The sequence below is a fragment of the Thunnus maccoyii genome, chromosome 18, assembly GCF_910596095.1.
Source record: "Thunnus maccoyii chromosome 18, fThuMac1.1, whole genome shotgun sequence".
In the NCBI taxonomy this organism is placed as follows: Eukaryota; Metazoa; Chordata; class Actinopteri; order Scombriformes; family Scombridae; genus Thunnus; species Thunnus maccoyii.
Genome location: NC_056550.1, coordinates 27,379,429 through 27,404,421, shown reverse-complemented (window position 1 = coordinate 27,404,421; position 24,993 = coordinate 27,379,429). Strand labels below are relative to the sequence as shown.

Genomic DNA, 24,993 nt, shown 5'->3' with positions numbered 1-24,993 from the left:
TCCAAATAAAGCAATAAATCCAGAGAGAGTCTGTGTCAATAATATAATTCATGTACAAATAAAAGCTTCTAATGAGGAGGATCAACACTTTTACACACAAAGAAGCAAGTTGAAGCTTCACTAATTACAAATTTAACACTTTAATCCCAGATTTTCCCCTGATTTGTGTTCCAGCACTTAATACAAGAGTTAAAGGTTAGAGTCTTAAAACAACAGTCATTGAAACCTGTTTTTCTTGCTGTAATCATTCCTCCTGTTCATACTGACCATTAGAAGATCCCTTCATAATGAGCTTACAATGGAAGTGATGGAGGACAAAATGTATTTCAAAGTTTATCTGAAGCTAATATGAAGCTTCAGCGTCAAATCAAGTAGATATCTTTCAATGTTACAGTCTTTTTAGTGCCAAAGTCCCTCTTTTTGTTACTATACTTCCACCTGCAGCTCAACAGGGAAACACTGTCCGAGGAAACACAAAGAGGGAATTTGATGCTAAAAAGACTGTAAATGTGTCAGATATCCACTTGATATGACTAACTCAGACTGCTGAAGCTGAATAGAAGCTTCACACAGACTTTTAAATGACAAAACTGTGGATTTTGTCCTCCATCACTTCCATTGTAAGGTCGTTATGAAGGGATCTTCTAATGGTCAGTATGAACAGGAGGAATGATTACAGCGAGGAAAAACCTCTTTCACTGTTACTATGGTCACCTGACTGTTGTTTTCAGGTACTTGAATAAATTGTGAACGTGTCATTTAACTGAACCCTCAGATGTTTCATCAGGCGTCGTACTAACAAACATCTTCAGGATAAAAGTTGCTTCTAACTGGTCGAGTTTGGAGAAACCAGTCTTCAGTCTGAGAGACTCACTGGGACCAGCTCATACGCTGCAGGTCATGTTGGGATTTTGGAAGAACTGAATGATAATGAACTTTGTAAAGTTTATTTGATGGCAGGTGAGGGACGTTTTAAACTGTGACTCTGGAAAAATGCAGTTTGGATCACTGACGGACTTTTAACATATCAGCTGTTCTTCATCAAACCTCGACGTAAACTCTTCACGTCTCATTCTGTTTGAAAGTTGAAGTGAAGATTGAATAATCACAGACTGACGGAGACGTAAAAGCTGTTAAATGAATGTTTCAGTCAGCTGCTGTTATCAGTCACATTATAAACTCTGAAGCAGCTAAACTATCAAAATAAAACTTCCTGTTCAGATTTAATATGAATGAAAACGAGCTTTACGTGTAGAAACATCTGAACAGTTTGTATAAAGTTGTGGATAAATGATAGTTTAAATATCTGAATGTTGTAAACTGTTATGTCTAATTTAACCAATATAATAATTCAAATGGATCGTTTAGATTTATGAATAAACAGTTAAAATATTGAACTCAAAGCAGCTGATAGATGTTCAGGGATGATTTAATTATTATATGAAATAAAAAGTCAAGTTTTATGTAACTATCAGTGTTAAATTACATGAATCAGTTCAAATAAACACATTTGTAGCATGACGGTGGGTGTCAGTGAAGGGGGGGGGGCTGAGGGGGAACATCTGCTTTAGAGCATCCAGCTGCTGCAGAAAAAATGCAGCAACGTTTGGGAATAAAGAGTCTTAAATGTGCCTTCAGAGACAGATTCTGTGTTTCAGACTGTAGATAAATGTTAAACCTGCAGCGTTAATATAATAACTGCTGAACTCCACAGCTGGAAACTTTTCACGCTTCTGCAATGAAACGAAAAAAATGGGAGACAGAAGGAAACGTGCAGCAGTCGATTCAGTTCAGACAAACACACGTTAGACAGTAAAGAGCTTTTATAATTATAATACATCAGTGTTCAACACCAATAGGCTTCACAACAACAAAACATTCCCAGATGCAGCATCAACCAACGAAGAAGAAGATGAGCCCTCATAAAACGATGCTGCATTCAGGTAACGTGGGAAACTCCGGTTCGACACATCGTTGTGTCAGCGACTGATCAGACTTCATCTGAAAAACAAACAGTAACAGTAAAAACTGACATAAGCGATATTTCCCACAGCGTGTGAATGCACCGTCACACTTCAACAGTTTTCTCCTCTTCCTCCTCCTCCTCCTCCTCTTCCTCCTCCTCCTTCAGTTGGCTTTTGGCAGTCTGTAGACGCCTGCGGAGACCATCAGCTGATGCTCCCTGACCTTCCTCTGCAGGAAGGCCTCCAGCTCGTTGACGTCCATCTCCGTGACGACGGGTCCCGTGGCGACGAACATCCGGAGCATGGAGTGGATGCGGTCCAGCGTCATGGAGTCCAGGTTGGTCAGCATGGCCTGGATGTAGGCCCAGAACAACTGCACACACACCAGGACAGTACTGCTTAGAATATCTGATCTAGTTTTTATTTCATTTGAATGTGTTTTATTGGTTTTATTATTAATTTGTGAGCGTGTGACGGTTGAACCGACCTGCAGCTTCTCCTCTCTCTGCTCGGACTGCGTGGTGGTGTTGGAGTCTCTCTCCTCGTCGCTGTCGATCAGCATCACGCCTCTCTCCATCTTCTCTTTGGACGAGCCCGTCTCCACCACGTAGTAGCGGCCGCCCGCCTCCTCCCTCAGCACGCCGTGCTGCTGCCACAGAGCCAGCTTCCTGTGCACCAGCTCCTTCGGGGCGCCCAGTTTCCCGCTCAGCTCCTCCAGCGTCCACGAACCTGATGGGACGACCGACAGCCGCCCGGTTATTTTACTTCTTTCATCTTATGCATCATTTAAAAAGAAGATCTCTAAGAATAATAATTACATCTATAAATTAATTAATTAAGTGTTTTCATAACTTTAAACCAGTTTTAATGATCAAACATTCTGTGAATTTAGTGTAAAGCAACGTTACTCTACAGAACATTTATATTATTATACAGCCGGGTGATGAGTTAAAGGCCCAAATTAAAGCTAATCAGGGTTTTTTTTTAACTCTACAGATCATCAACAGTTTCCAGTTGAAGCAGAGAGACGATGCAGCTGAAGCAGAGTTTACTTTCCTCTGAAATACTTTCAGCAGACGTCAGACTCGTGGTGTAAACATGGAACCATTAATCAAAGTTACTCCGTGTGCTTCCTGCTGCAGCTGTGATCTAACACTGAAGGCTGGAAAAAGACTGGGACCAAATGAACCCCGTGATTTATTATAAAATATTCTGATTTTAATGACTTATATCATAAACTCAAATATTCTGCTGAACTTTGCCGGCTGTTGTTTTGTAGAAACTGTTTAGTTTAAGTTTCAGTTTATGTAAAATCGACTCCGTGACACTGACTGATGTTTCTGTGTTTGAACCAGAATCACGTTTATTTACTGTGAAGCAGCTGCAGGATTTCAATGTGTGTGTGTGTGTGTGTGTGTGTGTGTGTGTGTGTGTTCTGGTATTTTGCAGATATGTCGGTGACTCATCTCGCACACAGACAACAGGATGCACATCAAAGTCTGGGAGCTTCCACTGACGCGTCGTCTCTGCTTTAGATGGAAAAACAAAACCCGAGACATCAGACTTAAAAATGAAACCGTGTTACTTTTCTCCTGGAAGTGCAGGATGATGGCGGCGTGGATCGGGGAGACGGTGAGGTTGCTGAGCGTTCGGTCCTCCAGCTCCACGTCCAGAGTGACTGAACCCAGATGAGGCTTCCAGCTCAGCGTCCTCATGGCCTGAAAGACACACCGACACACGAACCGCCGTCAGAGAAGAAGAACGACAGAGAACTGCTGCGCAAGACAGCTGACAGTTGAGACCGAAAATACAGTTTCAATACAGATCAGTGTAAAAATAGTGAGTGAAAAATAAATGATGAACTCCTGCACACTTACTCCAAAAGCTACAATTCACATTTTAATAAAAACAGATTTAGATCTTCGTCAGGTCAAAGTGTTTTTGTGGCTTCGCAGTGAGTGTGTGGGTGTTATTCTCTTTCCGCTGTCTTCTAATAGCTCTGCACCTACGTGATGTGTGTGTAATTACAGAGAGAGAACTCAAAATGTCAGCGAGCATGACCTTATAAGAGCCAGACAGACAGAAAAAAAAGTGTAACTACAATAAAAAGTAAAAGAACAGTAAAGTTTTTGTAGCGGTGTGTTCAAGGACGGTCGGTTGTATGTGTGAGATGCAGCTTGTTTGTCAGAAACGTTGCTGTTCTGCCTCCAAATCTGACAGAGCAGCTGCTGTCGTGTCCTTGAACGCACCGCCAGTGAAGGTGGAAACTATCTGCAGCAGTTTTCACACGTCAACAAACTCTGCAGGTTGATTTTCATGTTGCATTGAAGTGAATTGAAAATGTTCCTTAAAACACATGTGAAAGCACCGCCGGTGCGGCCGGGAATCGAGCGGCACCTTGAGTTTCTCGTAGCGGTGCGTGTAGGCCTCCATGGCCTGGCAGGCCAGCGGCGGCAGCTCCAGCTTCTCCTCCTTCAGCGACGGCCAGAACTCGGAGGACAGGATGATGGCCGACAGGGACAGCGGCGGCTGCTCCTCCTCGCTCAGCCTCGACTCCTCCTCGCGGATGTTACTGTTGATCCTGCGGGAGTCGGCCATGTCCTGTTCGGAGAGGAAGGCGCGGTCAGTGAATCTCTCTCTGTGAGGAGCGCCAGGCGGAGCGTTCGATGTTAAAAACGTACCTTCAGCATGACCTCGCAGTAGTGCATGTGAGACTCCCCGAACCGCAGCTTCAGCAGCTCCACGTTACGGATCTCCCTGGAAACACCACAGTACAGTACTTCAAATACTACAATACCCATGAGCCTCAGCAGCTGAGTTCATATGAAAACACTTGGTCTCTACAATCAGGAACAAAATGTTCCAACAAAGCTGCTGCTGCTTTATAATTCATGAATTGATCATTTTTCTAATAAAGTTATTGAAGCTCAACCTCTAACTTCACAACATTAGTTTCCATAATTCCAGTTTTAACTTGTAATAACTGTACGGTGCTTTATTATCAATACACACTATATTTAACCCTCAAAGCACCAACTCTTCAATCATAAATCCATCTTGAACTGTCTGATGATGTAAACACGCTACAATGCTGCGTTCATGTCCCATCAGAGTTATCGTATTTACTAGTTTCATGTCAACATCTGATATATCTGACTGGGTAATTAATAATACAAGAAGGAGGCGCCTGAAAACAAAGCAAACATGGACGCTGTCGCACGTCAGCCGAATGTGATTAAACTCATATTAAATGGATATTAAATGTCATTTTTAACCCTGCAAACATCTCCTGATGACATAAACGCTCACGTGTCATAAACACGTCGATCGTTCCGTCTAATGCTGTTAGAAACACATCAGAATCTGAAGCTGTGTGTCTAATCTGTGCTTTTATATTTATATATAAAGATATAATTCAAGTAGGAGAAATATTTCCAGATGATTTCAGGGTTTATTTTTGAATCTAACTCCGGACAATCATCTGCTCTTCATCTTCACAACAAGAGGTCCAAATATATGAAACTACTCTTCTCACTGTTCTCACTGGGTTGAATGTTTTCATCCTTTAAATCCTTTACAGCAGATTTAAAAACAGCTTGTTAACAGTGTGACTTTGTTTTTCTCTCATATTTCTGTATGTTTATTATTCAGTTAAAAGTCCTTCTATGACTCCCTGCTTGTGTTTCTTGTTGTTTGTGTTTATTTGTTTGATTTTAACTCAAAGCGTTCTGATTGGATGTTTATTACAGCAAAGCATTCTGGGACTACAGTCTTGTATCTTTGACTTTTTTCAGCGTTTTTCAGCGCAGCGTCTCATTTTCACATCACACGCCGACACAACGCTGCTGAAAGCTGCCGGTTCGCTGCTCGGGTGTGTTTGCTGACTTGGTACCTGGCTGTGTTGTAGTTGAGTTGGTGCAGCAGTCTGTCGGCCAGGATGGCTCTGTACTCGTCTATGAAGATGTCTTTACTGCCGTAGATGCTGACCAGCAGGCTGATGATGTCTGACGAGCGACGCTTCGAACCCGTCTTATCTGACAAACGTTAACAACCACACGTCAGACTCTTTAAATGAAGTTTAAACCATGTAGAAAACTATTTAATACACGTTTCAGGATCACATGTCTGAGCTGCTTCGGTTTGACCAAACAGCAGACAGAGGCAAGTGACTTTAAACACGTGATGCGTTCACTGACCGGGGACGGCGTCGGTCGGGTCTGGAGTCCAGTCCTCCGGGTCGTTGCCTTCCTCGTCGCTGTCCTGCATCTCCAGAGTGACGGGGTCTCCTCTGGACAGCTCGGAGGCCAGATCGGTGCAGCCCTCGGCGTCTCCGGTCAGACCGGCAACGATCTGCCTCACCGTGTCCTCCCGAGTCCTGAAACGCACCACTCGACTCTAGCAGCTTCCTTATTTTATCTGATTTATGTGTGTTGTGTTTCTACGTCTAATATTGTATTTTTCATTCATTTATTTAGTTTTTTTATTGATGTAAAACTCTTTGTAACCTAAAGCTACAGTTAAACTTTATATCGAGCAAGATTACAACATTTCCCTCCACATTAACTTATAAATAAATAAATAAATAAATATGTGTATAATGAACGGACCTGAGGTATTTGCGGATGGGTTGGCAGGCGACCTGCAGGATGACCATGGAGGGGTCCAGCTCTCTGAGGGCCTTGATGGCCGAGATGTAGACGGTGAGGATGTCAGATGTGTGAACACCTGACGGCACGAAATAAACAAAGACTTCAAATAAATTGAAATGATTTTAAAATCTTTTCACGGTAGAAATACTGAAGAATATAAACACTAAACCTTCAAATATCTAAAATATCAGCAGAAGACGACATGTTGGATCTTAAGAGATAAAAGGTTGAAACATTGAGGCGACATGTAAAAACTAAGCAGCGTCTGTGTTTGCTGAGGTTTCATGAGGTTTACTGTCTGAACGTCAGACTCACCCGGGTGCAGCAGACGACTCTCGAAGGCAGATTTGAGTGACGTGAGGAGCTGCTGTCTCTGATTGGTTCGTTCCAAACAAAACTTCAGATCCTCAATGGCGGCTTTGGATTCTGGGAAATCTGAAAGAAACATGGAAATAAAGACATGATATGAAACTGTGCGTATTAATCTATACTTTATAGATCGACTAGAATAGTCTGATCTGGACGACGGATGTAACGATCAGAACTGGGTTCAGTCGGACATCAGCTGAGTTACAGTTAAACTCTGATAAACTAAAGAAATGTTGACGTTTCTCTCCAGCTGCAGCAGCTACAGCAAAGTAATGAACAATAACATTATTCTCATGTTTATTATTAATTGTAACAGAAATAAGCAGGAAAAATAGAAAAAAGAAAACTAAATATGATGTTTTGGGAAATCTACTTGTTAGCCGTTGTACTGAGAGTCAGATGAGACGATGTTCAAATGTAGTTAGCTTAGCTTAGCTTAGCACAGACACTGGAAACGGGGGGAAACTGTTAGCTTAACTCTGCTGCTTGAGTGCTGACTGGGACCAGAAGGAGAGAACACTGGTTACACTGGTTTTAAAGCTCTTCCTGTTTGTCTGACATGTTGTTAATATATGAACCAGAACGACTCTGAAGTCTTTTATTTGTTCCAAAGTGCAGCAGAAACACTTTTAGTGAAGCAGCTTTTAGTTTTTATGCTCCAATATGGTGGAACAGTGTTAAAACTTCATTCGTTTGGCTTTTGATCAGGATGTTTTTATGGCTTTCCTGTTTTTAAAAAAGGTTTTATTCCTTCTTATCTACTAGATGGGACCATAAAAATCCCCAGAAGCCATCGACAGGGCAGCAGCAGGGCGCAGTTAGCGTAGTGTTTGCCTTCAGCTTGGTGAAACTAACATTGGTACTTAAAAAGGAAGAAGATTCACCAGCGTGGAGGAATGACAGGACAAGTTTGTTCTGTATTATTATCAGTTTGTCTGTAAAGCACTTCTGTATAAGAGCTGCTGTACCAATAAAGTTTGATTCGTTGATTGATCAAAGGTGATAAAATACAGTTTTCTACAACTGTGTAGAAACAGAGAAATGAACTTTAATAACTGAAGTTCTGTCTCCGTCTCACCTCTGATGATGCTGAAGAGCTCTTCGATCCTCATGTTGACGTAGATCCTGCAGAAGAACTGGTGCATGTGGCACCTCCACTGCTTCAGCACGGAGCTGGCAGACTGGCCGGCCTGGATGCTGGGAGTACTGGGAGCGCTGGGAGAAGTGAGAGCGGGTAGCGGAGCGTCTCCGTCCGCCTCGCTGGCGAACACTTTGCTCAGCCAGCCCAGGACCAGCTCCAGCCACTGCTCACACAGAACACAACGTTTTAAAATGAAGAAGAAACTCACCAGCTGATTCAGAGTTTTCATCCAGACCGGATGTTTTACCTCCTGGAACTCCAGCAGGAAGGAGCGCTCGTACTCGCCCCTGCAGTGCTGCTCCATCCGCTGCTCGATGAGCTTGTGGAGGATGGAGGTGACGGCCTCGGAGCTGACCCACTCCAGCAGCTGCAGCTTGGATCTGCCACCGCAGGAGAGATACGAATAGTCAGATGTTTTATGACAGTCTGATGTGAGGTGTTGGTGTTTACTGTCACTCTCTCTGAACCTACTCACAGTATGTAGCTGAGCTCTTGCAGTTGTTTGAGGGCCTCCTGACACCAGCACTGGTGCGTTGGGACCCCACAGCCGGGACAGACCCCTCCCTCGGGGCCGTCGGTGACCTCGGCCCCGTCCTCGGCCTCCCCCTCCTGGTTTATATACACAGAGAAGGTCCTGCTGTAGAACTCCAGCACTCGCTCCTGGAGGACAGGCGACGGCGAGAAGAGCAGGAGGGCCCTGATGATGGTGAAGGCCCGCTCCTGGAGGCCCCTGGGCCCCGGGCCACGGAGACCGCCGAGGCCCATGTCCTGCCATGTCCCGAGCCTCTCCAAACCAACTAGGAGGAGAGAGAGTAGATGTTACTGTTGATGCTTTCACACAGTACTGAACCGTGAAAAGTGTTTCTGCTACTCGCCTAAGAAGGGTTCCAGTCGCTCCAACAGAGTCCGGAAGGTGGTGAGGAGAACCCAGGCCCTGTCTCGCTCCTCCAGCTCGTTCTCCGGCTGTTTGAGTCCGGACCAGAACTCAGGCACCACGGAGGAGGACAGATGCATCTGCAGAGTCTCCAGCAGCCAGCCGCCCAGCAGCTGGCCCAGACCCTGATCACACAGCAGGGCCAGCAAGTCCGAGAGACTCTGCTCCGACACCGAGCAGCCGGGAGACACCTGAGAACAACATCGACCCAAAACAAGAGATCAATGATTCTGTTCTGACACACAGCAGAGTGCTAGCAACGTTTGTCTCCTTTTGTTTACTTGTACTTACAGTATCTTGATCTTTGTCTACAAAAGGTTTAATTGTTAAACCATTTGTTTCAGTATCAGACTTCGCTGAGATTCAAAACATTTTTCTATAAATTTTCACGTTAACAAAAATAAGCTAAACTTCTCAAATCTAAGGCTGCAACTAATGATTATTTTCACTATTTTCTTGATTAATTAATTAGTCTTTTGGTCTATAAAAGTCAGAAAACAGTGAAAAACACCCGTTATAATTTCTTAGAGCCAAATGTGACGACTTCAAATGTCTTGTTTTGTCTGATCAACAGTCCAGAATCTGAAGATATTCAGTTTACTAACATATAAAAGCTTCATATCCTCGTATTCGAGAAGCTGCAACCAGCAAATGTTGGACATTTTTCTTTTAAAAAAATGACTAAAACAATTGATCGATTATCAAAATTAATCGTTGCAGCTCTGCTCACATTCATGTAGGACAGGAGGTGGTTTAAAAGGGGCCCAACGGCTAACTGGGGCCCCATAAAAGGTTAATTTGATCATTTCCAGTGGAAAACTAAAGCATTCAAAGCCAACAATATTTCACCTACAGGACACTTCACAACACATGCACACACTTTAGAGCTGGTTTTGGACAGTGAACACATATGTTCTTGTTTGTATAAAACAGTTTCAGGGTTGTATGTGAAGCATAATTCCCAGCACTAATCCAAACATAATAGACAGTAGCCTCCTTCATTCATGGCTGAAGCTGAAGTGTTGTTATTGACACAAATCTGTTCTGGTCAGATAGCACAAATTATATATTTAGAGAGATTTAAATGAGCATTGTGTTATATTAGTATTTACTGTGGAATTGTGAAAAGTAGAAGAAGCCTCAGAGACTGAAAAAGACCAACAGGAGCACAAAGAGAAGAGGAAAAGAGGATGATATGTACCCCGAATAACCCTTCTGATTAATAAACAGTGTTTGATCACCTCCCACCAGGTTAAAACATGACTAAAAGCATCAAAACATTAAATTATTAGATCTTTAAATGGACTTTGGCGACATCGTTTCACTCCGTGTTGTCTGCTGTGTGTTTGAGCTACAGATGTCCGGTTATAAAGCAAACTCACCAGAGCTGCAGTGACAGTATCCCAAACCTCAGCGACCCCGGGTTGACTTATCGATCCCGACATTTCGACTGAGTCCGATTCCATCACAATTTCCTCCATCTTTTCTAGGCTGTTCAGAAGCTACAAAACTAGCTTGTGTCGATGAAACATTTAAACTTTCAACTGTTTTGTCTCGTGGTAACGTCAAAAGACGTCTACAAGAGCGCGCGCATCATGTCTTAGAAAGGTGTTATTGATGTAAAAAAGGAATATTTTACCATATTTGTTTAATCTTTCAATTATAAATATGAAATAACGTTAAGTGCTCCCTGCTTGCTTATCGCGGGTTAACTTCTTCTTCTTCTTCTTCTTCTTCTTCTTCTTCTTTGAGTTTCCGGTGGCAGACTGTATGCTAAAATGCTCAATACTGCCCCCCAACAGTTAAAAAAACACACACATATAGATAGTTATAGTTCCCCATTCGAGTTGCTTTATGGTTTTATGATTAACGTTTTTATCTGAAGTGTTTTTATATTGTGTCTGTTTACCTTTGAGGCCTCTGATTTGACTCTGGTGGAGAGTTAACGGTTTTAACCGCCCTTCAGTGGTCACAGTGAGGAACTGCAACACCAATTTAATAAAACACAACATTGATATTAATGTAAAATAGTAATAATTAATTATCACATACAGAATGTAAAATTCTTGTTTTGTTGAAAGACCAGTTGATTACCCAACAAAATCAATTAAAAACTGAGTTTCAAATAGATAAAATATTAGTCATAGAAAATGTACAGATGCATACTGTTATCATCAGTGTTTATTAATGACTCATAATCATTGAGGTTTTGGGATGGTCAGCCTGGCTTGGCTCGAAACATCCTAATGGTCTACTTGGTCGTTTGCTCATGGATAAGATAATAACTTTTCTGGACTTAAGGGTTCTGACACTAATGCAAATTAGTATCAGTAAGGCAGAGGTTAAATGTGTAATCTGGGAGTAAAAAAAAACAACCCAATGTGGCAAGAAAGGTGGTGTACAGAGTGGCAAGGGAGACATCTATATCAAATTCAAAAAGGTGTTGATGTTACTAGGATGGGTAATGGACACACACAGAGAGGAAAATCTGTTGATAAGGTTAAGGTTGGGGCACTGTGCACTAAATAAAACACTGAAAATGGTAGGAAAACACCAACTTGTGTGTGGGACGTCAGGAAGAGGAGTCAGTGGAGCATGTAGTTCTGAGTTGTAGGAGGTATGAAACACAGAGAGAGATGATGATGAGGAATAATCTGAGGGAATTAGAGGTGCAGATATTCACATTAAAAGGATTACTAAGCATGGATGAGAGAGCACAAGTCAGGGTACTGTTAGGGTGGCTGACACAGATGGAGATTTTATAGAAGGACTAGGTTGTAAAGCATGGAGGATAAAATGTAACTTATAACCTCAATTTATAACTTATAACTTAGTGTGTGTGTGTGTGTGTGTGTGTGTGTGTGTTTTGTTATTGTTTTTGAAGCAATATACATTGTAAATCTGTTGTTTGATTCCCACTCCGGAGCAGAAGGTGGCGGTAATGCGCGAATAAACTAAACTGGCTGCCGACCGCCGCAATACAGGAAGAAGAAGAAGAAGAAGAAGAAGAAGAAGAAGAAGAAGAAGAAGAAGAAGAAGAAGAAGAAGAAGCTAACAAAAACGTTTTTAAAAGAAACTGATTTAGCTAAAAATAAATAAATAAATAAATAAAAAATAAAAAAAAGATCTGGAGTTTTTTTTAATTTCTTGCATAGTCTCTTGTTCTACACTCCAGTCCGGCTGGTGGCGGTAATGCGCCTCTAAGCCTGTTTGCCAACCGTCAATAACCACTAAAGAAGAAGAAGGAGCAGCTAACAGAAATATCATCATGGCAGCGGAGAGCGAGTGAGTTTGTTGACAGCATGTCTGATTTCTTCTCTTAAAATTTAATGACACCCACCGTGTTGTAACCACAGCTGATACCTCCAGAGACAGAGACTGAGCTCTGAGTTCAATCTGACGGGATGTCGCAGCTGTGATGCAGCTAATTAGCATCACAACACCGCAGCTAAGACGAGCTAACGTTAGCTAGATGTGTGTTTAGAAAGCAGCACAGCAAGAAGACACCTTCACTAATGTTATATTCTTTTTCCTCCGCAGTGTGTTGTCTGAAATCGAGGTGCTGCAGTCAATCTACCTGGATGAGCTGCTGGTCACCAGGAGGGAGGACAGGTGAGGGTCGACAGCTGAAATATCAGCACTTTGCTTCATTAGCTTCGGCTTTAAATTATGATTTTGTAGAGTTAAAGGTTCACAGTTTGTCATGTGTGTCTTAAAACAACAGTCAGGAGCCCAAATGAACAGTGAAACCTGTTTTTCTTGCTGTAATCATTCCTCCTGTTCATACTGACCATTAGAAGATCCCTTCATAATGACCTTACAATGGAAGTGATGGAGGACAAAATCCACAGTCCTCCTTCTGTGCAAAAATGTATTTAAAAGTTTATCTGAAGCTAATATGAAGCTTCAGCGTCCAAATGAGTCAAATCAAGTAGATATCTTTCAACGTTACAGTCTTTTTAGTGCCAAAGTCCCTCTTTTTGTTTCTATACTTCCACCTGCAGCTCAACAGGGAAACACTGTCCGAGGAAACACAAAGAGGGAATTTGATGCTAAAAAGACTGTAAATGTGTCAGATATCCACTTGATATGACTAACTCAGACTGATGAAGCTGAATAGAAGCTTCACACAGACTTTTGAATGACAAAACTGTGGATTTTGGCCTCCATCACTTCCATTAAAAAGCACATTTGAAGGATCTTTTAATATCCAGTATGAACAGGAGGAATGTCTAGTGTTTGTCAGGTCACATTTCTGTAAAGTGAAATTCCAGCTTTCAACATAATTTAAGCTTTTTGATGAGGATAATTCTTTATTGGCAGTTAATAATTAGACTTTTCTTGCTAACAGATGAATATATAATATTCAAATACTAAGTAATGAATCATTTTTTCAAATGCATTTAGGACTGCAACTAACAATTACGTTCATAATCGATTAATCTGCTGAATATTTTCTTGTTTAATTAATTGTTTGGGAATGAAAAATGCATCACAATTATTCAAAAGTGAATAATTACTCTTTTTGTCCAAAACTCAAAGATATTCACTTTCTCATCACATAAGACAAACAAAATCAGCAGATCTTTAGAAAGCTGGATGTTTGGCATTAATGGATAAAACATGACTTAAACTATTAATAAATGATCAATCATTGTGGATTATTTTGACTGTGTGTACAAATCTTTTCATCTAATGAATATTTTCAGTTAATTATCAGTAATTGTAAATGTGGTGTTTTTACGTTCTCAGATGTTTGAGTGTTTAAAGCTTCAGTGTCATTAAAGCTTCTGGTGTGTTTGTGTCCTCCAGAGACTGGGAGGTGAGCCTGGTCCTGTATCCCTCCACAGCCGAGGACTCCGTCTCCCAGTTCGTCCGGCTCACGCTGACTTTGACCCTCGATCAGCAGGTACGCTGCCCTCCGACCTCGCTCTGATTAAAACACAGAAACACTGTGACAAAAAGTATTAATGCTATGAAATGAAAGATACAAACGTCACATTGTGGTTTATTTACAATTATCAATCATCATTTTTATTCCACGGCTCACAACATTAATGTTTCTGAACATAATTAATGTCTTTTCCTCTTCTTGTATCTTCAGTATCCTTCGTCTTCTCCGGCCATCTCCATTCACAACCCGCGAGGGCTTTCTGATGACAAGCTCAGCAGGTGATCAACTGATTATGTGTCTCATTTTATAAATATCACTACTTTTATATACTTTATAATATTTAATAATAATCATTTTCAACCTCTTTCTCTTAGTGTTCAGAAGTGTCTGCAGCTGGAGGCTCAGTCCTGTCTGGGTTCACCAGTGTTGTATCAGCTCATTGAGGTCACTTATATAATGTTTATCATTTATTTATATTTACATTTTAATACATAAACTCAACAATAAAACACAAACCATTTACAAACAAGGATACAGTATAAGTAGATGATATGAACATTAATACCGTCAGTCTCCTGATATCTTCTTATATTTCTGTCTTCCTTCTTTTTTTTCTCCGACAGAAAGCAAAAGAAATCCTGACTGAAAGTAATATTCCTCATGGAAACTGTGTCATTTGTCTCTACGGGTTTAAGGTACGCTGCTGAGTCCAAACGTGTCTCTTAAAATAATCAACACATTTTCCCATCAGTCACATTATGAAGTGTTTCTTCTCTCACCTCCATGAAGGGGAGAAACATGTTGGATATTATTATTATTATTATTATTATTATTATTATTATTATTATTCTCCTGTTAACTTTTCACTCCTCAACATCTACGACCAGACTCTCTGAGATGTTTATAGCATCATGTTCTCTGTAAGAGTCCTGAGCTGCAACTATTAATTGATTAGTTGCCAACTATTTTGACATTTGATTAATCTTTTTGAGTCATTTTTTTTTAAAAAGAAAAACATGTAAAAATTCTCAGTTTCTTTCGTCTCTATGACAGTAAACTGAACATATTTGTGTTGTGGACAAAATAAGACATTTGAGGACGATCATCTAGGATTTTGGGAAACAGTGATCAACGTTTTATAGACCAAACAACTAATTGATTAATTGAGAAAACAATCGACTGATTAATTGATAATGAAAGCACTAAAATAGTCTAACTCAGCAGTTTTCCAGACTCTGGCTGACACAACTACAAACAGGAAATAATAAGGATAAACAGGAAGCAAACAACTTCATAAAGTGATAATATGAAGTTGTTGTGATTGAAACTTGTTCTGCTGCCCCCTAGTGGCCAAAAAACATCCACTAACGCTGCTTCAAACAGCAGTAATGTTGCATCTGTGATCAGCTGAAACTGCGATGGGATCCGTGTGTGCTGCATGTTTCTCCAGGAGGGAGAGACGTTCACTAAGACCAGCTGCTACCACTACTTCCACTCCCACTGCCTCGGCCGCTACGTCCGCCACTCTGAGAGGGAGCTCCGCCAGAGGGAGAAGGAGTTAGAGGAGGACAAGACCAGAGAGAGAGACGAGCACCAGGTCTGATATCAGCAGCTCTGTTTGTATTTCAACAAAGCTGTTTTTAAATACTCACGTCGTCTCTCGTAACAGGAGCTGACCGTGGTGTGTCCGGTGTGTCGGGAACCTCTGAGCTATGACGTAGATCAGCTCCTGTGCTCTCCTGCTCCTCAGCTGCCCGAGGTAAGACCAGCTCCTGATGATCAGTTTCACCTGGAGGTCAGTTAGTGGCCGTTCTGGAGCCGTTTGACATTAACAGACTTTGTGGTTTTCACTCAGCTGGATGAAGCAGCCATCGGTTCAGATTTTCAACGTAAGTGGTTTGAACTTCAGAAGCTTTTGGAAAGACAGCGGCGTAAAGGTGGGATCATCGACCCGGAGGCGGAATCCAATCGTTTTCTGATCCATATCAATGAGGTGAGCATGAATCAATAATTATATGACTACATTCATGTATATCTGCTGCCTGAAGATGTTAAACAAGGTGTCAACATCTTCAGACTCCGTCAGCTCCTGAAAACGGAAACTTGGTGGACGCAGACGTCTCTCCCGGCTCTCCGCTACCTTCCGCTTCTAACGTCTCCTCCGATGAAACCGGCGTCCGAGCGGAGCCGTTCGTTCCCGGACCGTCACACTGCAGAGGCGGTCAGAGCCAGAGGCGTCAGAGCCAGGCGAGGGGGCAGAGGAGAGGGGGCAGAGGGTCCTCCAGACCGCAACACTGGAGGGCCGCCCCGATCACAGAACACCTGGACAAACTCTCTCTGTCCTCAGACTGCTCTGACGGACCGATGAGAGGCAAACCTCAGGGTGACTACGGCCAACAGACGCAAGGAGACGCAGAACCGTGTCAGAATAAGACGGGGAAGGAAGTCTACGCGCAACAAGAGACGCAGCTTTCTCCAGACGAACAAAGTCTGGAAACCGAATGCCTAAAAGATGTCGCAGGCGGTCACGGTCATCGCGGGAGGAGAAGGGGCCCTTATCGATCCGGCCCGCACACCGGGGCCCCCGGTGCACCCGCACGCTACCACTGGGACGGCCGAGCCTCCAGAAGCAGGGGAGGGGCCAATAACCTGTGCGGCAGAGGAGGCGGGCCCCGCCGGGGTCACGGCAGGGGCTACCAACAGAGAGCGGTGGAGAGGGAGAGGGGGAGAGAGGAGGTGCTATGACAAAGGGCGACAGGAGGGAACAAACGAACGTGTGCCTCCATCATCGGTTTGCGTAGATTACAGCCCTGCAGCAGAAACGACCGCCACTCTAGTGTCTCCTGTACTCTCCCGCCGTTCTCCTGGTCTCTGATATGCACTTTCACGCACACTAATCTCAGATACAGATGGTTGTTGTTTTTTGTTCTGATGCAATATGACTTGAAAGAACTACAAATTAAAAATGTCTCTGGATGTCAGTGTCACGGTGTGTTTGTGTTTCCTGTGATTTTATTTATTTATTTATTTTTTTAAAGCATGTGTTGTAATTTACAGCTGCAACCATTAATCAGCAACAATCTTGATAACTGATTCATCTTTTCACTCATTTTTTTAAAGCAAAAATGCTGCAAATTTGCTGTTTTTAACGTCTCAAATATGAAGATTTTAATGTTCTTTTTCATACATGATGGTAAACAGTATCTTTGTGTTTTGGACTGTTTGAGAAGACGTCTTCTTTTGTTTCAGGCGTTTTTCACTTTTTCCTGAAATTTAAGACCATATGATTAAGAGAGAAAATAATTGGCTGATTAATTGATAAAGAAAACAATTGTTAGTTGCAGCCCTGTTGAGAATGATGCTACATATGATGCTACTGAAATTTTATAGGGAATGTTAGCTGGCAATACAGCAGATAAACACTACAGTAGACAAACACTGCCTGGTAAGAACCTGACTCTTCTTTTCAAGGATGCCACCAAATATCACCAGCAAGCTCTAACATTTGCTGATTTTAATGACAGAGAGCTGACAGGCTGAAACATCCACATGTTTGTTTTCTACCCAGACTGTCGTTTAAACAAAGTTGGATCAGAAGCTGAGAGAAACAGGCAACTAGAGCCCCAGGTTCACCATCAAAAAATAAATAAATTAAAAATTTATGAGACGAAATGAGACTCGTATGCACCAAAAAGCATGAAGTAAATTGTAATTACAGGTGCCTGAAGGTTACATATGTGGGGTTTTTTGTTATTAACAATAAAAAAAATATAGATTGTATAAATGTGACAAAATAAAGAGTAAAAAACCAAACACTGCACATTTATATTAAATAAAAGGCAGGTTTATTTTAACTTTACATAATCTTGAAAGTGTCAAAACCTTTATTATTTCAGTTGACCTTGTGTTTATATGGCACATATCGTTAAATAAAGTTGTGCTTACCACAAACTGAATACTAATTTCTAATAAATACAGTCACAACTGAATGCACAGAGAGAGGGAGAGACAGGAATCAGAGCAGCATTGAATTACAATTGTCTACTTGGCAGCAAATTTGACAAATCAAAGTTTATTGTAAAGAAGATAAAGCAAATGTTATGTGCTATTTTTCTTTATTGGGTTTAATATTCATTATTTATTTATTTATTTAGATAGATAGATAGTGTTATAGCAGTCATTTGACATAAATCAAAATAAAACAATGAGGTAGGTAAAAAACAAATACAATTAAAGGCTAAATTATATAATATAATAACTAAATTGATTAACTTTAATATAAAAAATAAATAGAATAACCAAAACTAGAATGGAAAGTAGAAAAATACCCATAACTATAATATACTTCTTGCAAGTTTGCAGTTTATTTTATTTATTAGTTGTTGGTTTTGGCGCTAAGACTCATGGGATATGTAGTCTTCGCTGCTCCAGAGGCGGAACCTAAACGCACCACCGACGCCATCTTGGCAGTTTGTTGTTGAGGTTGAGGACCAGCCCCTCGCTGTAATCTGCGCAGGGTCGCAGGGGCGTGCGGTTGTCTTCAAAACGACTGAGACCATGACTGGCGGGACCGAGTTCCACAAGAGCTACAACAACAACAACAACAACAGCAAGGACTCCGAGTCCGGGATGGACGTAGACATGGATTCGAGTCATATGGAAAGCGAGCGGGGAGATCTGGACGGTAGTATCCCGGCTGCGTGCTCCTCTAACGGCAGCGGCGGGGAGGAAGACGAGACGGAGGCCATTGGACGCGCCAGAGAAGCCGGGGGCTGTAGTAGTCAGCACACCCCGGACCGAGGAGGGGTGCTCGGCTGCGGCAGGGAGCAAGAGGTGTCGGTAGAAATCGGAGAGACGTATTTATGTCAACGGGCCGACAAGACATGGCGTGAGTTAAGACTGAGTTCTGCGTGTTTCACCCCTGTTTCAATTCTCTTTTGTTTTGGGGAGAACTTTACACCAAACTCCATTAAAATTTACGCCTAATTAATTCTATTGTAAGTGGCGGTTAAACCCAACGATTCATTCAACTATTTTAACGTGCGAAAGATCTTTTGGACTTTCTGGAAAATTCGGCGTTTATCATAAAACCATAACAGTGCTAACAACAGGCTAGCTCACTGTGAAAAGTTGATATTTTACTGCAGTAAACGGGCTAAAGTTGCAGTTTGGAAGATTATACTATTCCCGAATTTAAAGCATGCTTCAACACATGTTGAGCAACATTTTTTCAGCCGAATAACAGTAAGTATGTTTGCTAATAAGCGACGAGGTTTTAAAGTGGCAGAAATCTTAAATGGAGTTTGGTGCATTCATTGCACTAATTACTGGTGAAAACTCTCATTAACTGATGGATCTTGCTCTCTTTTTCAGACACAGCAGAGGTTATTCAGTCCAGACTGAATGAGCAGGAGGGCAGAGAGGAGTTTTACGTTCATTATGTAGGATGTAAGTGTTTGTTATACTCACGACTGCAATGCACACAATTAAATCTTATATATTTACATAATCAGAGTTGATATCCTGTGTTTCTTCTCCATCATCCCTGCTCCACCCTCATTCCTCTTCCCTTTATATCCGTCTTAAATCCCTCATACTGTCTCTGTCCCCCTTCTCTTTACTCACTCGCTCTGCATTCATCTTCATCTCCTTTTCTTCGGCCTGCAGTCAACAGACGGTTGGATGAGTGGGTGGGTAAGGCCCGTCTGGCGCTCACCAAGACGGTGAAGGATGCGGTGAGGAAGAGCACGGAGATCGGAGGCGTCGGCGACCTGGGTGAACAGCCTGAGAGGAAGATCACCCGCAACCAGAAGCGCAAACATGACGAGATCAACCACGTGCAGAAGGTTGAGACATTGTTTATAACTCAGTAGTGTGTGTGTGGTGTCACTAACTGTACTGGTTGGTGTTTATCTAACGGACTTTTTATTTGCAGACGTATGCAGAGATGGACCCGACAACAGCTGCCCTGGAGAAGGAACATGAGGCGGTAAGATGGCGCGTTTGTCGGTTTCTTTTAAAGATACAAAAGAAGAAAACAAATATAACCTTGAATTCATCATTTAGTTCAGTTGGCTCATGTATTCGTGTGATTAAAAACCATCTTCCACATCTCTCTCCCTCAGATCACAAAAGTAAAATACGTGGATAAGATCCAGATAGGAAACTTTGAGATCGATGCCTGGTACTTCTCGCCGTTTCCTGAGGACTACGGCAAGCAGCCCAAGCTGTGGATCTGCGAGTACTGTCTCAAATACATGAAGTACGAGAAAACCTTCAGGCATCACCTGGTCAGTCCAGCTTTCACTTCATTCTGAGGACGTAGAGAAGTCGTAGACACAGTTTGTGCCTCTCATGGAATCAGGAAGAAGTTTAGTCTTTGCCGTCTTTGTCTGAGCTTGTGATTTGTGTTAAAATGCTACTTCAGTGTAGACAAAGAAGATATTTTCTCTAGTGGACATCAGAGGCCCAGACTGGGTCCAGTAACAAAGCCACATGTTACATATCAGCCTTCAGAGCAAAATAATATGGTTTATGTTCACATGGCAACTAAGATCCTGTTTACACTTGGTTTTAAAACGCGGATCACAAGTGTAAATGACCAACAAGACAGTTAGCTAGTGATGTTAGTAACTGTGCGCAGGGCCCTTTAAGTGATGTAGGCAGGAACGAAATCTGAACACGAGCGGTCAGCTGGTCACCATGGAGACGTGTGAAAGGAACGGCGACGTGTCTCAGCTGTCCCAACACATTTTAAAACCAGGTGTAAACAGCCTCTAAAAGTCCCAAAACTGTTTAATCGTATTATTATTGCTTCTGTCTTATTGTCCACCTGTGAAACACAAAGTGATGTTTGTTCACGAGGTTTGACCTCTGATGACCTTTGTCTCTCCAGTCACACTGTCAGTGGAAGCAGCCTCCAGGCAAAGAGATCTACAGAAGAAGCAACATCTCCGTGTATGAAGTGGACGGTCGGGACCACAAGGTGAACAAACCTGAAGATGTTTAATGTTAAATAATAAAGATTCATTCAGTCAGTTCTGTAAAGAGAGACATTAAACTGTGATGATCTCGTAGTGACCGACTGACGTTCTGTCTGCAGATCTACTGTCAGAATCTCTGTCTACTAGCGAAGCTGTTTCTCGACCACAAGACGCTTTATTTTGACGTGGAGCCCTTCATCTTCTACATCCTCACTGAAGTCAACAAACACGGGGCGCACATCGTCGGCTACTTCTCCAAAGTAAGTCTCGGCATCGACGGCTGCGACTCGAGAGGTTCGGTGTTTGATTTTGAGGCGAGAAGATTGAAAAATATTTGCAGAATCAATCTTGGGACTCACCAGTGTTTGATTCTCTCAATGAACCTAAAGAGAATTATCAGAGACTCTGCAGCTCCTCTCGGCTTTACGGAGCTTTATAGTGAGTTTCAGCTCATTGTTGATCTGTTCTGGTTCACTCTCAGCGCTCTCATAGCGTCGTTTGCAAAGAAAAAGCTGTAAAAATCCAACTGTACACTATCTGCTCAGCACCAAACAGACACAGTTAGCTGTAGACTAGCTGGTGAACATCGTGGAGCATTTAGCAGCTAAAGAGCCAGATATTTCCCTCAGGTGGACAGAAACACGACTCCACATGAATGATAATGTAGCTCCGTAACTGCTGGACGTGGAAATAAACAACTGTTTGTTGATTGTTTACATCCATATGTTCATTGACTCATTACTGCCACCAGCTGTCTAATCAGTGAAATGACGTGTTGCTTAAAAAAAGATGCAAGATGATCTTCAAACACTACAGCTCCATAGTGTCAGTAGTGTTTGAATAACATGTTACATTTTAATTGCATAAATCATCCTTTACATGTGTGAGCAGTTCACTGATGCTGTGGTTTAATTCAGCAGCATTAAACAGTATTTAACTGAAACCACAACCACTGCTGCTCTGAACTGTTTTGTTGTTGTTGAACTGTTTGGTTTTGTTTTGCAGGAGAAAGAGTCTCCAGATGGGAATAACGTGGCGTGTATTCTCACGCTGCCGCCGTACCAGCGCAGAGGTTACGGAAAGTTCCTCATAGCGTTCAGTAAGTGAGAGAACGACAGGAGTCTCTGAGCCACAGCTAGTCAATACTAATGATACTAATTAATACTAATGATACTTTTTAGAGCTGCAAAGATTAGTCAGTTGATAAATTGAATAGAATTTTAAAAAATTAGCTGTTTTCATATTCTCAAATGTGATGATTTAATGCTTTTAATTTGACATGATGATAAACTGAATATCTTTGGGTTATTGACTGTTAGACTAAACATGATTGGATGAGAGAAACTATAAACTATAACAAATATTTTTCACTGTTTTCTGACATTTTATAGACAAAAACATAATAATAATAATAATAATAATAATAATAATAACAATAATAATAATAATAATAATCATAATTGGTAGATTAACCAGGGTCTCATATTATTTCATTTTGTGGTTTCAATCAGAACAGTTTGATATTTTCTACTTCGTTAAGTCGACGAGTTCAGAGAGCTTCTCCTCACTCAACAGTTTTTTTTGCATAAATGTGTGTTGTTGTTTTTTTTACCTGCACAGAAATGTGAAACATGAATGTGTGTGTGACAGATAGTAAACCGTGTGTGTTTGTGTGTGTTTGTGTGTGTTTGTGTGTTTGTGAAGGTTACGAGCTGTCGAAGCTGGAGAGCGCCGTCGGTTCTCCAGAGAAGCCTCTGTCTGATCTGGGGAAGCTGAGTTACAGAAGCTACTGGTCCTGGGTCCTGCTGGAGATCCTCAGAGACTTCAGAGGAACGTTGTCCATCAAAGACCTCAGGTAGACACATGATAACCCATTACATCATCATCATCATCATCATCAGACGCCAGCCGCCCTCCTCTTCTCTTTTCAACCACCTTCATCCTGTCAGACTGTGATGCTGATGTCAGCACCTCCTCCTCTTCCTGTTTGTCTCCAGTCAGATGACCAGCATCACGCAGAGTGACATCATCAGCACGCTGCAGTCGCTCAACATGGTGAAATACTGGAAAGGTCAGCATGTGATCTGTGTGACGCCCAAACTGGTGGAGGAGCATCTGAAGAGCGCCCAGTACAAGAAACCACCAATCACAGGTGAGTGCAGGCGTGTAATAAGCAGCTATCATATATATATATATATATATATATATATACACTTTATAGCGAGTTTCAGCTCGTTCAGTGTTTCCTCTGCGTGCTAAGCGATGAATGCTGCTGCTGAAATGTCACATTGTGCACGACAATCACGACAAACGCAAACCGGGCGCACATCTTCCCCCGCTTTACGTCGTTGACTGGAGTTACTGGTGAGCAAATGGGAACCAGACTTCTTAGACAAAGACAGTAGAGTTAGAACATGAGGACCAGAAATGACTTCCTGTTTGTGTCTGAGCATCAACGGAAACAAACAGTGAACTCTGAATGCTTGAAGTGTAGAGAGACAGTTATTATGTTCTATGTTTTGTTATCCAGTATTTTATGTTTTTTATTATCTATGTGCAATAAATATAATGTACGTTTTCTGTGTTGAGGCATTTCATTCTTTGATATTTATTACAACTACAGATATCAACCCTTCTGCTGTCAGAAGCTCCTGTAAATTAACTCACACATGACTCTATGAATATAAATATCTAGTTTTAAGTTATTTTACTGGTCCTGGTGTTGTTGGACTCTGTGCAAACACATCAGCATCGCTGCTGAAAAAGAAACTCTGTCATTGTTTACTGTTCTGCTTCTAGGGATGTGCCTGAATACAAATACATTATCCGGCAAAGCACAAATAGTAGGGTTTTTTAACGAATATTTGTCTCATACAAATATTTTTAAATTTATTTGTTTTCGGGAAGAAAACAAATAAAAACGCTGTTAAATAGCAGTGCACAGGTCGGTTACATCACTATCTCAGTGTCTCTCCTCTGCTCCGCTGTGACGTCTGTCAGCAGGTCTCAGTGAGGGGAGTCACATCCACCTGCTACATGACGCACATTTCCTAATTTGGACATCAGTCCCAGAGTTGGAGGTGTTCACCAGAGATAAAGCTGAGCTACTGACACACGCTTCATAAACACTTATTGTAACACTTTAATTTTCTAAAATTATTCGAATACAAATACTGAGCTCTCTGCTTCACTCTCAGCGCTCTTGTAGCAGCGTTTTGGGCTGCAGCAGGCAGCCAATCACTACCTGCTCAGAACAAACACAACAAGGCCAAATTGGCTGAACGTCTGACGACCAAAACATTGAGTTATTATAGTGAGTTTGTATTTTGTGAATCATCTTGTAACAGTGCATGCATCAGTTTACTTGCTTCACGTGATGGACAGTTTGCAGGATTCTTTAGTTTTCATCTTTTCATCTGGAACATGTTGCACAGCAGCAGTCGTACAGTCGTACTCTGAGAATCACCTGACTGTGTGTTGATGTGTGTGTGTGTGTGTGTGTGTGTGTCGTCTCTCGTCTCTTTCGCAGTGGACACCATGTGTTTGAAGTGGGCTCCTCCCAAAAACAAACAAGCCAAGTTGTCCAAGAAGTGAGAAGCGGAGCCACAGACGCCACATCTGTCCCATCAGTCAACCACTCCAGCTGTGTATATACTATTTCCTCCTCAACCAGTAAAATCCTGCTGTTATTAAAACTTGTATGTACATAAATATTAGTATCATCTGTCAGTATTTTCTTAAAATATATATTAAAAAAAAAAAGATGTGTGTCCTGATTCCTTCTTTCATGAGTATCAACTGATTCCAAAAGTCTCTTATAACACTGAAAATTAAAATATTTTAGCTACAAGAAGATAAAAATCGGAAAATTTTTAACTAATTCTTTATTTTTATGATTCAAACACTGAGTCCTTTTCCTTTGGTGTTGCCTTTTGTAAATAATTGACATGTCTTTTATCTAAATAACCAGTCAGAGTTGAATCATCTTTATGTCAGCAGACATGTTGGATGCATGTTGTCACACAGGTGTCACTAATAAAGACTGATGATGATGATGAT

General features: G+C 41.7%; 3 protein-coding genes across 3 annotated transcripts; 2 read left to right on the top strand and 1 right to left on the bottom strand.

Annotated features, from left to right (window-relative positions):
- Positions 1-1,808: 1,808 nt before the first annotated feature.
- On the bottom strand, positions 1,809-10,801 carry anapc2 (anaphase promoting complex subunit 2). Its single transcript, XM_042393285.1, has 14 exons — positions 10,440-10,801; positions 8,999-9,248; positions 8,599-8,920; positions 8,371-8,503; positions 8,061-8,286; positions 6,929-7,048; positions 6,572-6,689; positions 6,161-6,339; positions 5,857-5,998; positions 4,646-4,721; positions 4,362-4,565; positions 3,550-3,682; positions 2,452-2,693; positions 1,809-2,337 (listed from the first exon to the last, which is right to left on the bottom strand). The coding sequence occupies exons 1-14, from the start codon at positions 10,536-10,538 to the stop codon at positions 2,128-2,130; spliced, it is 2,454 nt and encodes an 817-aa protein (XP_042249219.1). The 5' UTR covers positions 10,539-10,801; the 3' UTR covers positions 1,809-2,127.
- Positions 10,802-12,202: 1,401 nt separating this feature from the next.
- On the top strand, positions 12,203-16,927 carry rnf25 (ring finger protein 25). The gene is made up of 10 exons (XM_042393320.1): positions 12,203-12,342; positions 12,598-12,669; positions 13,870-13,966; positions 14,162-14,229; positions 14,326-14,395; positions 14,575-14,646; positions 15,402-15,548; positions 15,621-15,710; positions 15,807-15,944; positions 16,028-16,927. The coding sequence occupies exons 1-10, from the start codon at positions 12,326-12,328 to the stop codon at positions 16,694-16,696; spliced, it is 1,440 nt and encodes a 479-aa protein (XP_042249254.1). The 5' UTR covers positions 12,203-12,325; the 3' UTR covers positions 16,697-16,927.
- Positions 16,928-18,399: 1,472 nt separating this feature from the next.
- Positions 18,400-24,710, top strand: kat8 (K(lysine) acetyltransferase 8). Its single transcript, XM_042393314.1, has 11 exons — positions 18,400-18,839; positions 19,325-19,399; positions 19,619-19,797; positions 19,887-19,940; positions 20,077-20,241; positions 20,847-20,936; positions 21,054-21,194; positions 21,940-22,033; positions 22,639-22,789; positions 22,932-23,086; positions 24,464-24,710. Exons 1-11 carry the CDS (start codon positions 18,509-18,511, stop codon positions 24,526-24,528), a joined length of 1,500 nt encoding a protein of 499 aa, XP_042249248.1. The 5' UTR covers positions 18,400-18,508; the 3' UTR covers positions 24,529-24,710.
- Positions 24,711-24,993: the final 283 nt, after the last annotated feature.

Coding starts and splice junctions, on each gene's coding strand:
- anapc2 (XM_042393285.1), bottom strand. CDS start 10,538: ATGGAGGAAATTGTGATGGAATCGGACTCAGTCGAAATGTCGGGATCG. Junction 9,249..10,439: donor ATACTGTCACTGCAGCTCTG/GTGAGTTTGCTT, acceptor TGTTGTTCTCAG/GTGTCTCCCGGCTGCTCGGT. Junction 2,338..2,451: donor AGAGAGAGGAGAAGCTGCAG/GTCGGTTCAACC, acceptor GTGTGTGTGCAG/TTGTTCTGGGCCTACATCCA.
- rnf25 (XM_042393320.1), top strand. Junction 12,670..13,869: donor GTCACCAGGAGGGAGGACAG/GTGAGGGTCGAC, acceptor TGTGTCCTCCAG/AGACTGGGAGGTGAGCCTGG. Junction 15,945..16,027: donor TTCTGATCCATATCAATGAG/GTGAGCATGAAT, acceptor CAACATCTTCAG/ACTCCGTCAGCTCCTGAAAA.
- kat8 (XM_042393314.1), top strand. CDS start 18,509: ATGACTGGCGGGACCGAGTTCCACAAGAGCTACAACAACAACAACAAC. Junction 19,798..19,886: donor AGATCAACCACGTGCAGAAG/GTTGAGACATTG, acceptor TTTTATTTGCAG/ACGTATGCAGAGATGGACCC. Junction 20,937..21,053: donor TGGACGGTCGGGACCACAAG/GTGAACAAACCT, acceptor TTCTGTCTGCAG/ATCTACTGTCAGAATCTCTG.